Below are 14,647 nucleotides of genomic sequence, written 5' to 3'. Positions count from 1 at the left end.
GGGTATAATAATGAGGATTTTATTTTAAGATTTTATCTTTAAGTAATCTCTATTTCTAACATGGGGCTTGGACTCACAACCCCAAGATCAATAAACAAAGACTATTCTGAGTGAGCCAGCCAGGCCCCCTGAGTGTTTTGTGTGTGTGTGTGTGTTTTAAATATTTATCTTTGAGAGAGTACAGTCAGGGGAGGGGCAGAGAGAGGGGGACAGAGGATCCGAAGCAGGCTCTGTGCTGACAGGCTGACAGCAGAGAGCTCAATGTGTGGGGCTGGCTTGAACTCAGGAGCTGTGAGATCATTCCCTGAGCCAAAGTCAGATGCTCAACCAACTCAGCCACCAAGTGCCCCTTTGTGTGTATGTGGGGTTTTTTTGTTTGTTTGTTTGTTTTTTAATAGAAAAATTAAACAGTGTCTACTTTCCTGGGCTCTGTGTAGGAGCTTCAAAACAAACTTCCCTGTGCCTTGTTTGGCACCTTTGGTGCTTTGATATTAGAAGGGAGGACCCAGGATAATGGGCAGGAATATATTGGTCAAAGGAATATTCCTTGTTGTAAATCTAAAATCATTCTTGTTTCTTTTTTTTTTTTTTAAATGTTTTATTTATTTCTAGGAGAGAGAGAGAGAGAGAGAGAGAGACAGCATGAGCAGGGGAGGGTCAGAGAGAGAGGGAGACACAGATTCTGAATCAGGCTCCAGGCTCTGAGCTGGTAGTCAGCACAGAGCCCGACGCGGGGCTCGAACCCACGAACCGCGAGATCATGACCTAAGCGAAAGTCGGACGCTTAACCGACTAAGCCACCCAGGCGCCCCAAATCATTCTTGTTTCTTAAAGAGATAATATTTTTTAAATAAATCTCTCTCTCTCTTTTTTTAAGTTTATTTGTTTATTTTGAGAGTGAGGAAGAGAAACAATGTGTGTGTGCATGTTTGAGCAGGGGAGGCACAGAGGACAGAGGCGGGGGGAGGGGGGGAGGGGGAGAGACCCAAACAGGCTCTGCACTGTCAGCAAGGAGCCCAACTCAGGGCTTGAACTCACGAACCATGAGATCACGACCTTAGCTGAAATCAAGAGTCAGATGCTCAGATCACGACTGAGCCACCCAGGTGCTCTAAAAAGATAATATTTTTAAGCTATAAAAAGTGGATAGTGTACTGAGAGCAATTTTCTTCTCCAAAGCAGAATATGACTCTAATTTCTATACTGCTTTGCTCGCCCCCTACTGTCTCCATCTCCTCTGCAGCCAAGTTGAGGCCAACTGTCTTAAAGTTTGGCTCCTCAGGAAAACTTCTTCATCTCCTAGGACTTTCAGAGGCCTTTTGCTGTTGTGGACAGCCCAAGGAGATCAGCAATTTTACATTGAAATAAACACCAGTTGGGTGTGAGAGGCACCGTGCTGGAGTCTGTAGATGATGCAAAGATGAATAAGAGACAGTTTCTACAGCTTTATAGTCCAGTGGTTCCTTTTTTAGGAGCTGATTGTTACAAAACCCTCAGCCTATTAATTTGCAAGAATTAGAAGACTACTGGGACCATTCTGGAAGGAAACTACAGTTCTCTTTTTAATTTTTTTAAAATTTCAAAAAAATTTTTTAAAGATTATTTATTTTGAGAGAGAGAGAGAGTACAAGTGGGGGAGGAGCAGAGAGAGAGAAGAGAGAGAATCCTAAGCAGGCTCTGTATTGTCGGTGCAGAGCGCGATGCAGGACTTGATCCCATGAACCCTGAGATCATGACCTGAGCCCAAATCAGGGGCCGGACACTTAACAGACTGAGCCACCCAGGTGCCCCACTACAGTTCTCTTGGGTCATGTGCTTGCCTTTCCCTCTCCATGTCTTTGTTTATATTTCAGTGTACCATAGAGAGCATTTTCCCAGGATTTGCAAGCCAACATATGCTAATGAGGTCTCTGAACACAGTTGCCTTGGTTCCCATCATGTATTCCTGGTCCCCTCTCCAGCAGAACTTTATGGTATGTATTAAACGCCGTGTGGTGATGGTGTAAACTGTATGATTATCCTCTGTTGGTATGCTGGCACTCTTCTTAGGGTAAAGATTGTCAGATTGTACTTCACAAAGCTTGGGCATGCAGGGCGGGCTGTTTTTATCATTTATTTACTCTCTCTCTCCACACACACATAATACATACATATAGCACATGTTATTCTAACTCATTAGATTTTGTGCTCTCCGAAGTGTCCTTCTGAATTGATGCTAGCTCTTTTCTTTTTTTTTTTTTTTTTTAAGATGTATTTATTTTGAGAGAGAGAGAGACAGAGACAGAGACAGAGCATGTGAGCTGGGAAGGGGCAGAGAGAGAGGAGAGAGAGAATCCCAAGCAGCCACCACATTGTCAGCGCAGAGTCCAATGAGGGGCTCACTCCCACAAACTGTTGAGATCATGACCTGAGCCGAGATCAAGAGTTGGACACTTAATTGACTGAGCCACCCAGGCACCCCAATGCTGATTCTTTTTTGAATGAATGAGACTGGGCAAGACTCCAGTTTTCCCTTACTACTTTGGCCTAGTTTTTTAGCATATGCAGTTAAATGCAGTCTAAATCAGACACTTGAGCCTTAAGCAGGTTGACATCTCCCTGCTGATGGAGCAATCTTTTCTGAATCCCCTAAAGGCAAGATGCTGTGAAAGCAACTGAGATAATAGAGGTGCACTTGGATTCAAGAGCCTTTCATCTGGGCCTTTATGCTGACTCCTATTCGGATTAGCTTTGGTTCTGATAATCAGTCCTCTAAATACTGCCATTGCTTATCATCTGCTGGGTGACAGCAGTTCTCCTCACTGGAATAGGATATAGGTTTACAGAAGGGAATCCTCTCTTAGAATAAAACTTTGGGGTAATTTCACTTAATACTTGGGGAATTAAGAATGACCACGTTTTCTGCTGAAAAACAACAATACAAAAATCCATTAGTATTTTCTTTAGCTAGGAAATATTCATAGCTCATACTGCAGCTGAGTTTAGCTTCCCTTTGAGTATGATCGACCTGAGTTATAATCATAATTTTTTATTAACGATTATGGGAGGTTCGTCTTAGTTTGTATAAGAGACTGTCCAGAAACTGTAGGGTTGCCCAGGTTCCGTTCTGAATATTCCAGTTATACTCTTGGAAGCCTTCCTTTTCATTTATGTATCTCTACTTATGAGAAGAATTGGAACTGAAGGCTTTTTAGACTATTGTTTAAGTGATATCTATACCTATTTTACAATGATATTTGATAGATAAAATTAGATAATATGTGGAATCCCTGTGAAAAATAAATGTGCTGTCAATTTCTACATGTTGGTGGAAATTTCATTGTTAGTACTAGGCTAAACAGTTGGTAGTTAATATCCTCAAGTAGTTAAACTGATTTTTTTCCCCTAAGAAGAGCATTGCCCCCTTCCATTTGAAGTTTTGGTGGCAACACAAAATGGCCAGCCTTTAGAAATGCAGGAAACACTGTAACCAAAGGTGTTTTCAGGAAATTCAAGCAGCAAAAAAGGCCCAGCCATGATTCTGTTCAACAGGAAAGAGGAGATGCCTGGTGGATTCATGGAATGAATCACATCTGGTTTGATTTCAGGTAGAAGATGAGACAGTTTTGTGCAATATTCCCTACATGGGAGATGAGGTGAAAGAAGAAGATGAGACTTTCATTGAGGAGCTCATCAATAACTATGACGGGAAAGTCCACGGTGAAGAAGGTAGCGGTGCTGGGCTCTTTGGGAGAAAACATGATTAAAATGATGCCCCTTCTTCGGTACATCATCATCTCGCTCTTGTCTGCTGCTCACGGTGTACACACTGAAGAATGTTTCGTTGTCTGGGAGTAAAAATTTTCTATTAAAGATGCCCCCAGTTAAATTTTAAGAGTTGTGACATAAAAGGATTTTATATATGTAGTAATCCGTGGCCGGGGAGAAAGTTTAGTGCACAGATAAGTATGATATTAGGAGTTTTCCATAAATCCACCCAAAGCCATTTTGTTCTTCCTTTCTCTTTCTCTGAGAATGGCAACGAACATAATCTCTGTCCTACTTTGATCCAGATATATCCTGGGTCTCCCAGAAATTGGCTATAATATTCTGACTTTCCTAAAAGCGAGTCATTTGGATTTAGTTGTAGTTCCAGAAAAGGCTGCCAATGTGTAAGAAGTGGGAAGATGGGGAGAGACTCCCCAGGACTTTGCCGACCAATGGCCTCACCAGCTCTTTTGACAGTTGTACTGTTGAAAATGCATTATTTATCTACTGCGCCCCCTCGTGTTCAAAGACTTTATCCTAAGTTGTGGTGTAACCCCATATAATGTGATTTTAAGAAGATAATTCTGTCTTTTGGTTCAGAGAAGTCACTAGCATCTTATCAGCAGCAAAACCAAGTACATTTTCATGTTATCATTCTTTCCCTGTTCCACTTGTATTGTTTATACACTTTTGTGGGATTTTGGACCATAAATACAGGTTGATCTGTGACTGAGGAAGTGAACTATCCCAGTTAGAGTAAAGCCTATATAACTGGATTTCCCAGTGTAACCAGCTCAGTTGTTGCAGCTGTAAGAGCCAATCCACATATTGTAATTTCCTGACTGTTCATATAAAAATGTACCTAGGTTATATAACGTGAGTCACACCTCAGGAGTGAAGACAAGAAAACCTTCCTAGGAGGACTAAGGGAGCATCAAATGACCACTGCTCATCCGTCAAATCTTTACGTTTTAGAGATGATCCCTGGATCTGTCCTGATTAGTGATGCTGTTTTCCTGGAGTTGGTAGATGCTCTGAATCAATACTCAGATGAAGAGGAGGAAGGGCACAATGACACCTCAGATGGAAAGCAAGATGAGAGCAAAGAAGATCTGCCAGTAACGAGAAAGAGAAAACGACATGCTCTTGAAGGTACATATTCTATTTTGAAAGTGACAGGGAGAGGGAAGAAGGGAGAAACAGAAAGGTTTGTTGATTTTTAAAGGCTGCTGGTGCTTCTCATTTGGTTCGCTCTGAAGGAAACAAGAGTAGTGTGTTTGGGAGACATGTAAAGTTATAAAGAAGAAAATATAATTATCACGTAATTTTACTACCTAGGAATAACCAGCATTAATATTTTCTTCTAGATCTAAAAAATGTGTGTGTGGGGGTGGGTCTGCGTGTGGATACACAAAATATACACATACACATACCCGAAATGAATATAATGTTGTACTCCAACTACATCTCAAGTTTTTAAAAGTATGTATAGAATAAAAAAAGTATATGTATAAGTCAGCATGTTTTATATGCATTATGTGAAATGGGATTATGCCACAGATATACACACATACACAATTTTGTATCCCTTTTTATTTGATCTTCTATCATAAGCATTTTTCCATGTTGTTAATATCTTGGACTGTGGATTTTGTCATTAATGTATAGAGGACTCTGATTTCCTTGTTACTAGTAACCTATTAGGCAAGTCTAGATAGCATTGACTTTCTTTATGTGTTCCTAAACAGTCCGTGGTTGGGTTAGCTTAGCAGCTCTAATCAAAATGCTGTAACAAAAGGGAAAATGCCCAAACAGCTTTGTCTGCATCCTCTGATTATAGCTCAGGAGCTCTCTGTCATTTCCAATTCAGGCAACAAAAAGAGTTCCAAGAAACAGTTCCCAAACGACATGATCTTCAGTGCAATTGCCTCAATGTTCCCTGAGAACGGTGTCCCGGATGACATGAAGGAGAGGTAGGGAAGGCCGTTCCACTTAGGCCACGTAGAGCGCTCAGGCAAAACTTTTATTCAAGCCTAAATTTGGCTAACCAACATGTTTTATGTTTATAAAAAACCGTGTTTCTGGTAAATGTGCTATGATTTGCTCGTACTTCCGATTATTTCCTGCTTCATTTGCTTACCCATTCCCATATTAAAGGGCCTTGTTTGCTGGATTTGCAGTAAGTTTGAGCAGTGAACTTCTGAAATTCTGCATCTGTCTGGAGAGTTACTCCAGCACCATACTTCCCAAATCTGTCTCTCTCTTTGGTTGCAAACATGTCCCCGGCCCAGCACGGGTGCAGTGGTGCACACACTTAGGTGTACGCCGTTCTGCCATCAGCAGGCCCCATAAAGGACACCCATGCCCCCTTGGCCGACTGTACCTGGGTGGCTGTCAGTGCGTGGTCAGTACTTTCTCAGTGGAGGTGTTTCCTTGGAAGGAATTCTCATCTCTCTTTTTAAAAATAGGTACCGGGAGCTGACGGAGATGTCTGACCCCAACGCGCTTCCCCCTCAGTGCACCCCCAACATCGACGGCCCCAACGCCAAGTCCGTGCAGCGGGAGCAATCTCTGCACTCCTTCCACACACTTTTTTGTCGACGTTGCTTCAAATACGATTGCTTCCTTCACCGTGAGTGGAGCTGCTCTGAAATACTTTCCCGTCCTCCATCCCCAACCACCACGTCCTTCTGTTTATTTTAATCATACGGAGTTTCCGGCTTCTGTCCTGACACTACTTTTACAGAGGGCAGGTTCTATATTCACTTGTTCCATGGTGGTGCAGTGACTTTGTGTGGTCAGGACAGAATAACCAGCAGCACACGCGTCCCTGAGTACCTGTTAGCTTTGAAAGGGTTGTGTTGATGTCAGAAACGATTAAATTTTGTGCACCCCGAAGGTAGCTGTTTATATCTCAATTTTCCCATGGCAGCTCCCTAATTCAGTTTTGTTCTTCCCCATCCTGCCGAGTGGGAGGACCATTGGAAACAGGACAGTTTTATGTTTTCCAGCTTTTCATGCCACCCCTAATGTCTATAAACGCAAGAACAAAGAGATCAAGATTGAGCCAGAACCATGTGGCACAGACTGCTTCCTTTTGCTGGTATGTTCTTTTTTTTTTTTTTTTAAAGTTTTATTTATTTAACTAATCTCTACAACCAACCTGGGACTCCAACTTATGGCCCCAGGATCAAGAGTCACATGCTCTGCCAACCAAATCAGCCAGTCACCCCTTGCTAGTATGTTCTTAAACTGTGCTGCCTTCGTTAACTCTGTTGAAAAATGAGCAGGAAATGGCCCTTCCGTTTTCTGCTCCTGGGAATACAAACCAGATAAGCCAATAGGTAGCACTCTGGGGGTCACAAAGCACAAATAAAATATGCCTTCTGTTCTTAAGTAGCTCCGAGATATGAAGGACTATGATGTTAGTCTTGTAGAGTGAGGAGGGCAGGTGTGTGTGTGACAGCATTTTCTTTGCTGTTTTCTTTTATGCATATAAACGTACAAGAAATAACACATGAAAGCACCCGTGTCTTACTGTAAGGTAAACAGCCAGATGGACCCTTCCCTGATGGACAGGCTTTGTGCGGCGTCATAAATTCTCCTGCATTCATGTGTCAAGGCAGTACACTTAGAACTAGAAGGGAATAGGTTCACTTGGACCAGCCAAAGACACAGTTTTGCTTTCTACACACTACAGTGAGTCTAGGTAAAGAATAAATTGCCTTAATTAAATTTCTGCTACCAATTAAAATTAGGTTATAGAGCCAGGTGCCTTTGGGACCATCTTTAGTGGGATCTTTAGAAAAGATGGTAGGAAGTACCACTGGGGGGCGCCTGGCTGGCTCAGTCTGTTGAGCCTCCAATTGCGGCTCAGGTCATGATCTCGTGGTTCCTGGGTTCGGGCCCGAGTCGGGCTGTGTGCTGACAGCTCAGAGCCTGGAGCCTGGTTCAGATGCTGTGTCTTCGTCTCTCTGGCCCTCCCCTGCTTGTTCTCTGTCTCTCTCTCAAAAATAAACAAACATTTAAAAAAAATAAAAAAGGAAAAAGAAAGTGCCACTGGGTATACATCTGGAAAGTGAGCCATTATGATAATAGCAAAAGAATAGACTTTCTCTGATTTATTTTTTTCCCCTATGGGTTGACTCCTTCCTGTGTGCCAAGTGCCATGCTGGCCCTTAACGTATATTGTCTTACATTCATGCTTATGACAACATCCTGAGGGGGAGAAACTATGGGTTATAGAGCTACATATTTTGTCCAAAGTTTGTTAATATGTCAGTGGTTTGGCAATAATGAAATTAAAGCTCTGGTCTAGCTCCATAGTCCATGCTTTTTCAGTTACTTTAAAAAATTTTAAAAAATTACACTGTGTTAAATCAACACCACCATTTATTTTTTTATTTTCATTTATTTTTTTTTTAAAGAGTGGGTTTTTTTTTAATGTTTATTTTTGTGTGTGAGAGAGTGAGAGTGAGTCAATGTGAGCAGGGACAGGGCAGAGAGAAACGGAGACACAGAATCTGAAGTAGGCTCCAGGCTCTGAGCTGTCAACACAGAGCCTGACATGGGGCTTGAACGCAAGAGCCATGAGATCAAGACCTAAGCCAAAGTCAGATGCTTAACTGACTGAGCCACCCAGGTGCCCCTTACTTTCATTTCTTTTTAATGTTTTTTTTTTTTTTTGAGAAACACACACACACACACACACACACACACACACACACACACACAGTCCAAGTGGGGGAGGAGCAGAGAGAGAGGGAGACACAGAATTTGAAGCAGATTCCAGGCTCTGAGCTGTCAGCACAGAGCCCACATGGGTCTCAAACCCACAAACCTTAAGATCATGACCTGAGCTGAAGTCAGAGGTTCAACCAACTGAGCCACCCAGGCGCCTCAACACCAGCATTTATATAACTGAATGGATTTTGTCCTCTTCACAGCAATTACCCTGAAACCCTGTACATGTTTCACAAAGATGTTGTCAGTGCCCAAAATGTATGTCTGTGTGTTTAACTTAAAGACATGTCTGTGCAGTTTTTCTTTTATTGCTTTTTAGAAATCAGTGCATTTTTCAAATACAATACTGGGCTATTTGTCCCTCAGACATTTTACTAAGAACATTCTCAATCATGGAAAGTAGGTGAAAGATACCTTCTTAGATTTAATGACATTTTTTCCATATTTGCTTTGTCCCTCTATTTGTGTATGCATATCTTTTGGTGAGCAATTTGAAAATAAGTTGCAGACATTGAGATACTTGTTTGCTAAGTATTTCAACATGCACTTCCTAAAAATACAGATGTTCTCTTATATAACCACATTATTACACCTAAGAAAATTCAGAAGAATTTCATAGTATCATCTGTCCATTCCATGTTTAAATTTTTTCAGCTGTACCAAGAGTAGCTGGGTTTTTTTTTTTTTTAATGTTTTTTTATTTATTTCTAGGAGAGAGAGAGAGAGACAGCATGAGCAGGGGAGGGTCAGAGAGAGAGGGAGTCACAGACTGAAACAGGCTCCAGGCTCTGAGCTGGCAGTCAGCACAGAGCCCGACGCGGGGCTCGAACCCACGAACCGCGAGATCATGACCTAAGCGAAAGTCGGACGCTTAACCGACTAAGCCACCCAGGCGCCCCATTTTTTTTTAAACAAAATCATCCAACCATCATATTTGGTTATGTCTTTTCAGTCTCCTTTAATGTCAGGTAATCACACCATTTTTTTTTCTTTTTGAAAAATCCAGGCTCATTGTCCTGTAGGATACTGCCCCTATTTTGGATTTGTTTGTTGTTTTCTCCTGGTGTTATTGAACTTCTTTCTTTATTCTCTATTTCCCATGAACTCGAATTAGCTCTGGACCCTTAGTTACATTTATGTTAAATCTTTTGAGCACAAATACATTGTAAGTGATGCTGTGTGTGTCACATTGTAGGTCGAGCACATGATATCACACTCAATTAATTTTAAAACTTCACTTTTGGACTTTCCTTTAGGGCCTACAGGATATTAGTCTGAATATCCTTAGTAAATCTTTATCCTTCACATGTAGATTTAGTTTTCAGAAACAGCTAGAAGTGTTCGGGAACCAAGTCTGATGAGAAGGTAGATGATCAGTCTGTGTGATAATTATTTGGTCTTTTTTTTTTTTTTTAAATAAAGCATAGCTATAAAGTAATGAAACAGTATCCTTCCAAGTCTAATAAACTGATTTGGGAGAAGTAAGTAGTGATATTGTACAAATTTAGAGACTACATATTTTATTATCGAAACAGAAGTGGTGCAAGTAGAATGAAAAGAACAGTGTGGCCTGGGCCTGGGGAACCCTCATTCTTTTTCCCATTTTGGAACAGTTAGCTACATACGCTCAAGCAGGTCCCTTCCCCTCTCTGAACCTCGTTTCCTTTTCTACAGGAGAATGTGTTCTCAATCCAAATAGCTAACATGCAAATGAGTTTTAGACACTACTCTCTGGAAAGCTGAAGATGCACAGACTATATCCGTTTTAATATTACTTTACGAGGCAGCTCTTCCGTGAAGAGGTATAAATGTGTAAGTTTTAGGATGTTGGTTAGGCAGCTTTTATGTAGTCATGCTCACATGGCACAGAGCAGAACATAGTGTCATTGCACGTGAGCACAAGTGTTGAAGAAGGGGGTCTGTGATGATGGGGTCAATATGGTGACCCTGGGCCTGTTCCTGTCTCCCACCTATAACATGTCCATTGCAGGAAGGAGCGAAGGAGTACGCCATGCTCCACAACCCTCGCTCCAAGTGCTCCGGGCGTCGCCGGCGAAGGCACCACATGGGCAGTGCTTCCTGCTCCAACACTTCAGCCTCTGCTGTGGCTGAGACTAAAGAAGGGGACAGTGACAGGGATACAGGCAATGACTGGGCCTCCAGTTCTTCAGGTACACTGAACAGAAAGCGATCTTTTCTTCCCATGCAAGGCCTCTGGGAAACTCAAGATCACTGCCTAACACTTAACGTTACTACTTGTTTAACATGGTTAGTTCTTTTATTTTTTTAAAGTTTATTTATTTATTTTAAGAGAGAGGTGGGGAGGGGCACAGAGAGAGAGAGAGAATCCCAAACAGGCTCCACATTCTCAGTGCAGAGCCTGATGCAAGGGTTGAACTCTCGAACCGTGAGATCATGACCTGAACCGAAATCAAGGGTTGGATACTTAACAAGTTGAGCTACCCAGGCACCCCTAAAAATGGTTAGTTCTTTTTATAGCTTCGCCTGTCGCCTGTCGAGACAGGGTTATTTTGGTTCCTAACTATTCTGCCTTGTAAAGCAGAATGATGTACTTCAGAGTGTGTGGCAAACGCCTGATGACAACTACATTCTCTCTCCTCCTGTTGCTTGTATCTCCTCCTCCCTTAGAGGCCAACTCTCGCTGCCAGACCCCCACAAAGCAGAAGGCTAGTCCAGCGCCCCCTCAGCTCTGCATGGTGGAAGCACCCTCGGAGCCCGTGGAATGGACCGGGGCTGAGGAATCTCTCTTTCGAGTCTTTCATGGCACCTACTTCAACAACTTCTGCTCCATAGCCAGACTTCTGGGGACTAAGACGTGCAAGCAGGTACTCTTGGAGAGCAGCCGCGACAGGCAGGGCCCTCCTCTCATCCACTGCTCGGTCAGCCCTTTTGCCCTCTTTTGTGGTCTGTCTCAATAGGAACCATCTTAGCCTCAGTCCTTCATGAGCAGGTGCTTCTGGGCCACGAGGTGGGTTCCCCAAACATGGCACCTTCTGCAGATGCCAGCCTGGCAGTGCTTGGGGATCCGCTTTCCTCCTGTTGAATTCTTATTTCTGTCTCTAGCTGCTATCTGACTCTTCTGGGTGTTTCTGCCCTCTCTTAGCTTTTTTTGTTGCTGTTCTTTGTTTTCGGTTCCTGCCTTTCTTTCTAAATGTGTACTCCTTTCCTCGAAGGGACCCCCTTCTCCTCTGGCCTGCTTGTGCTTCTGCAGCTGCCGCCACCACCCCCTCTGTCAGTCCCCTTGGTTGCTTTCTTCTCAGATGTTCTATCGCTAACTCTTCTAATTGCTGCCCCCAGTAGCTGGGCCTGGACCTCGCCCTCCTCACTCATGCCATGACTGGAATCACCATTTGATAGCAGCCACCGATGCTCTGGAGGCAGTGGGACCTGATGTCCCCGTCAGTCTCCGCCCAACTGTGGTGAGAAGACAGACTGAAGAACAGGGTTCAGGGAGCAGTCAGGTGTTAGGGCCGATCCGCCCAACAGGAAAGGAACACCCGAGCGGAGCCCTGCTGCTTGGCTCCCTAACTCTGGGAGGCATCTCTGAGGCCTCTTCCTCCTGATGCCGCTCCTTAGAACACGTGCTGGAACCATGAGTGGAAGTGCCCTTTGCTTTCATTTTGGAGCTCATATACCTGTTTCCATGAGGCACACGTTCTTCACCTGAAAATCTACAGAATTGTGGGCAAAACAGTTTTGCGTGTATTTTCCTTAGAAGAAGATTTGTAGTTTTCACAGAATCTCCAGAGGGCCTAGAGCCGAAAAGGAAAAGAAAAAAAGCCAAAAAAATGAACGCTATTAGGAAAGAAGCACGTTGCAAGGGAACCAGCCTTCCAGAAATGCTGGCCTATGGAAATAGACAAGAGTCTGGCCTCTTCATACCAACAGAGGGAGCTAGTGGTTAGCCAAGTGATACCGCTCCTGTCCTCTCTTACACTCAGTTACACAAGGGACCCAAAGTTGCCCTTCCTCAGAAGAGACAGATAGCATTGGAAAGAATCATTCCACTCAGGGCTCCGTAGGCAGAGGTGTAGATGAAAGCTACTGATCAGGAGAGCTGTAACTGTGCTCAGTATTTCTCTTTTCTAGAGTCAGGATAAATAGTTGAGAATTGATGCCAGGGCTAATGGTGTATTATCTCAGTGCCACTCCAGTCCCCTCACCCCCACCCCCCACTGCCACCGAGTGAAGAGATGCTCAGTCAACCGCCCTCGAGCTCTCCAGAATGCTCCCAAGCCCAGCGCCTGGCTGGCTTACCTCTCTGACCACCTGGCTCAAGAAGGAGTGACAGGTCCTGTGGGATTTCTCTTCCAGGTCTTTCAGTTCGCAGTCAAAGAATCACTTATCCTGAAGCTGCCTACAGATGAGCTCATGAACCCGTCGCAGAAGAAGAAAAGAAAGCACAGGCAAGGGTTGGACAAAGGACTTTCTGTTCCCCATGCTCTGACCTCCCTTGGACTTCCCAGCTGCCTCCCTCTCGAGTTTAGGATTGCACAACTGAGGGCCAGCCCTCTCAGTGCTCCCTGTGGGTCTGTGCCTTGGACCAGCCCTTCCTTCTCCTGTCCCTAGATGCTGTGGCCTGGGAGATAACTGTCTGCCGTGCCTTGAAGCTCCCGGCCAGTAGGGTTGAGAGCTGGCCTCATGACCTCCACCTGAGGTCATTTCTCCTCATTGGGTGGTTAGTGACCACTGTTCCCACTTCTCAACTCTGATCAGAGTTTTTCCTTTGGCACTTGTATTGTTTTTCTAAGTTGCATAATAACACCGTCTTTTAGCTAGCCTTTGCTTAGATTTGGAAGGATTTTTTGTGTGTGTGTGTTTTTTTTTTTTAATTCAACATTCTGCCTGCCTCGGTTCCCTAATGACTATCACCTACTCAAGGAAGGAACTGACACCAATTCTAGATATAGAAGGAAGTCCCCGTGGCTTCTCACTGTTGGTTCGTTCACTCAGCAGATTCCTGAAAAGTTCCCACCTCCCCATCCTGCAATTCTTCCACATCTCCACCTCCCCAAAGAGAACGAGGGAGGGAGGGGGGCGAGGGAGAAACAATAACATCATAATAGACCCAGAGGGTTGGGTTTCATGTTTTTATGCATCTTTTTGTTTGTTTATATTTAAATCTTGAAGCATAGACCAGCTGGACTCCAGATGAACTCTGGCGTCCATGTAGTGGGATAGGGGCCTCTTGTGAAAGGATCTGGGGAGGATACTCCCAGTGACCAAACCACAGTCCCGCAGAGCAGGCCACATTGTTATTTACCCAAGTCTGCAGACTTCCCCAGAGCCATGACCCAGGCCCACCCGTCTCTTTTTCAGGTTGTGGGCTGCCCACTGCAGGAAAATTCAGCTGAAGAAAGGTAAGCTGCACCAGGGCGCCCGTCGGCAGTTCAGCGCGAGGTCTCACCCCTGTGGTCATCCGCCTGCCCCACCTACAGCCGCGTTTGTTGACCCTGTACCACTTCCGCAGAAGGCAGATCTCTCTGCAGCAGCTGAAAACAGCTCAGCTCCTTACTGCAGCTGAGCGCACCTCTTAGGAGGTAGAGTTATGAGCCTTGTGGTCTCTGACTTTCTTAGTGCGCCATCCGCCAGGTTCCAGACTTTGTTTAATGTTTGGAATGGCTGCCCTGTAGTCCCGAACCGTTTCCACACTCTCCCCACGAGGCAAATCACCCCACTGTAGCTGACAAACGACCGTCATCTCTGATGGCTTCTCACTTCAGGTGCTAACTGCTTGTCCAGGATCATGGCTGGGACAGCCTCTTCCAGTCAAGGCGATCGGGAAGGTGGGAGGGAGGGTGGCGAAGGGGCCCGGGCACAGCAGTGTCCTGGTCTCCTCTTTTCTCTCCTAGATAACTCTTCCACTCAAGTGTATAACTACCAGCCCTGTGACCATCCAGACCGCCCCTGTGACAGCACCTGCCCCTGCATCATGACGCAGAATTTCTGTGAGAAGTTCTGCCAGTGTAACCCAGACTGTAAGGTTCCACTCTCTTCCCCTGTGGTCCTCCCGAAACAGCCGGCCACCGTGCACCCCAGGTTTCCCTCCCAGCCCACGCCCCTTGCCGCCCCTGGGCCTTCTGATGTCCTCTCTTTTGTGCTCTAAGCATTCTGGAGAGGAAACAAGATACTTAAT

The 14,647-nt window shown here is 44.4% G+C and overlaps 1 protein-coding gene across 7 annotated transcripts in view; it reads left to right on the top strand.

Moving 5' to 3' along the window:
* The window catches only part of EZH1 (enhancer of zeste 1 polycomb repressive complex 2 subunit), a 44,297-nt gene that overhangs the window by 23,746 nt on the left and 5,904 nt on the right, over positions 1 to 14,647 (top strand). For 6 of the 7 annotated variants that reach the window (XM_039256821.1, XM_039256823.1, XM_039256822.1 and 3 more), the window contains 11 exons: positions 1,854 to 1,973; positions 3,588 to 3,708; positions 4,723 to 4,899; positions 5,618 to 5,720; positions 6,216 to 6,379; positions 6,759 to 6,850; positions 10,481 to 10,661; positions 11,140 to 11,336; positions 12,826 to 12,917; positions 13,831 to 13,871; positions 14,364 to 14,489. In XM_039256821.1, coding sequence (XP_039112752.1) covers positions 1,854 to 1,973; positions 3,588 to 3,708; positions 4,723 to 4,899; positions 5,618 to 5,720; positions 6,216 to 6,379; positions 6,759 to 6,850; positions 10,481 to 10,661; positions 11,140 to 11,336; positions 12,826 to 12,917; positions 13,831 to 13,871; positions 14,364 to 14,489 — 1,414 coding nt within the window. The remainder of the gene's footprint in view (positions 1 to 1,853; positions 1,974 to 3,587; positions 3,709 to 4,722; positions 4,900 to 5,617; positions 5,721 to 6,215; positions 6,380 to 6,758; positions 6,851 to 10,480; positions 10,662 to 11,139; positions 11,337 to 12,825; positions 12,918 to 13,830; positions 13,872 to 14,363; positions 14,490 to 14,647) is intronic. The other variant, XM_039256826.1, reaches the window with a different exon arrangement.

Source organism: Hyaena hyaena, unplaced genomic scaffold, assembly GCF_003009895.1.
Source record: "Hyaena hyaena isolate Hyena2069 unplaced genomic scaffold, ASM300989v1 scaffold_589, whole genome shotgun sequence".
Classification (NCBI taxonomy): Eukaryota; Metazoa; Chordata; class Mammalia; order Carnivora; family Hyaenidae; genus Hyaena; species Hyaena hyaena.
Note: the sequence above shows the minus strand (reverse complement) of the source record. Positions and strands in the feature narration are given on the sequence as shown.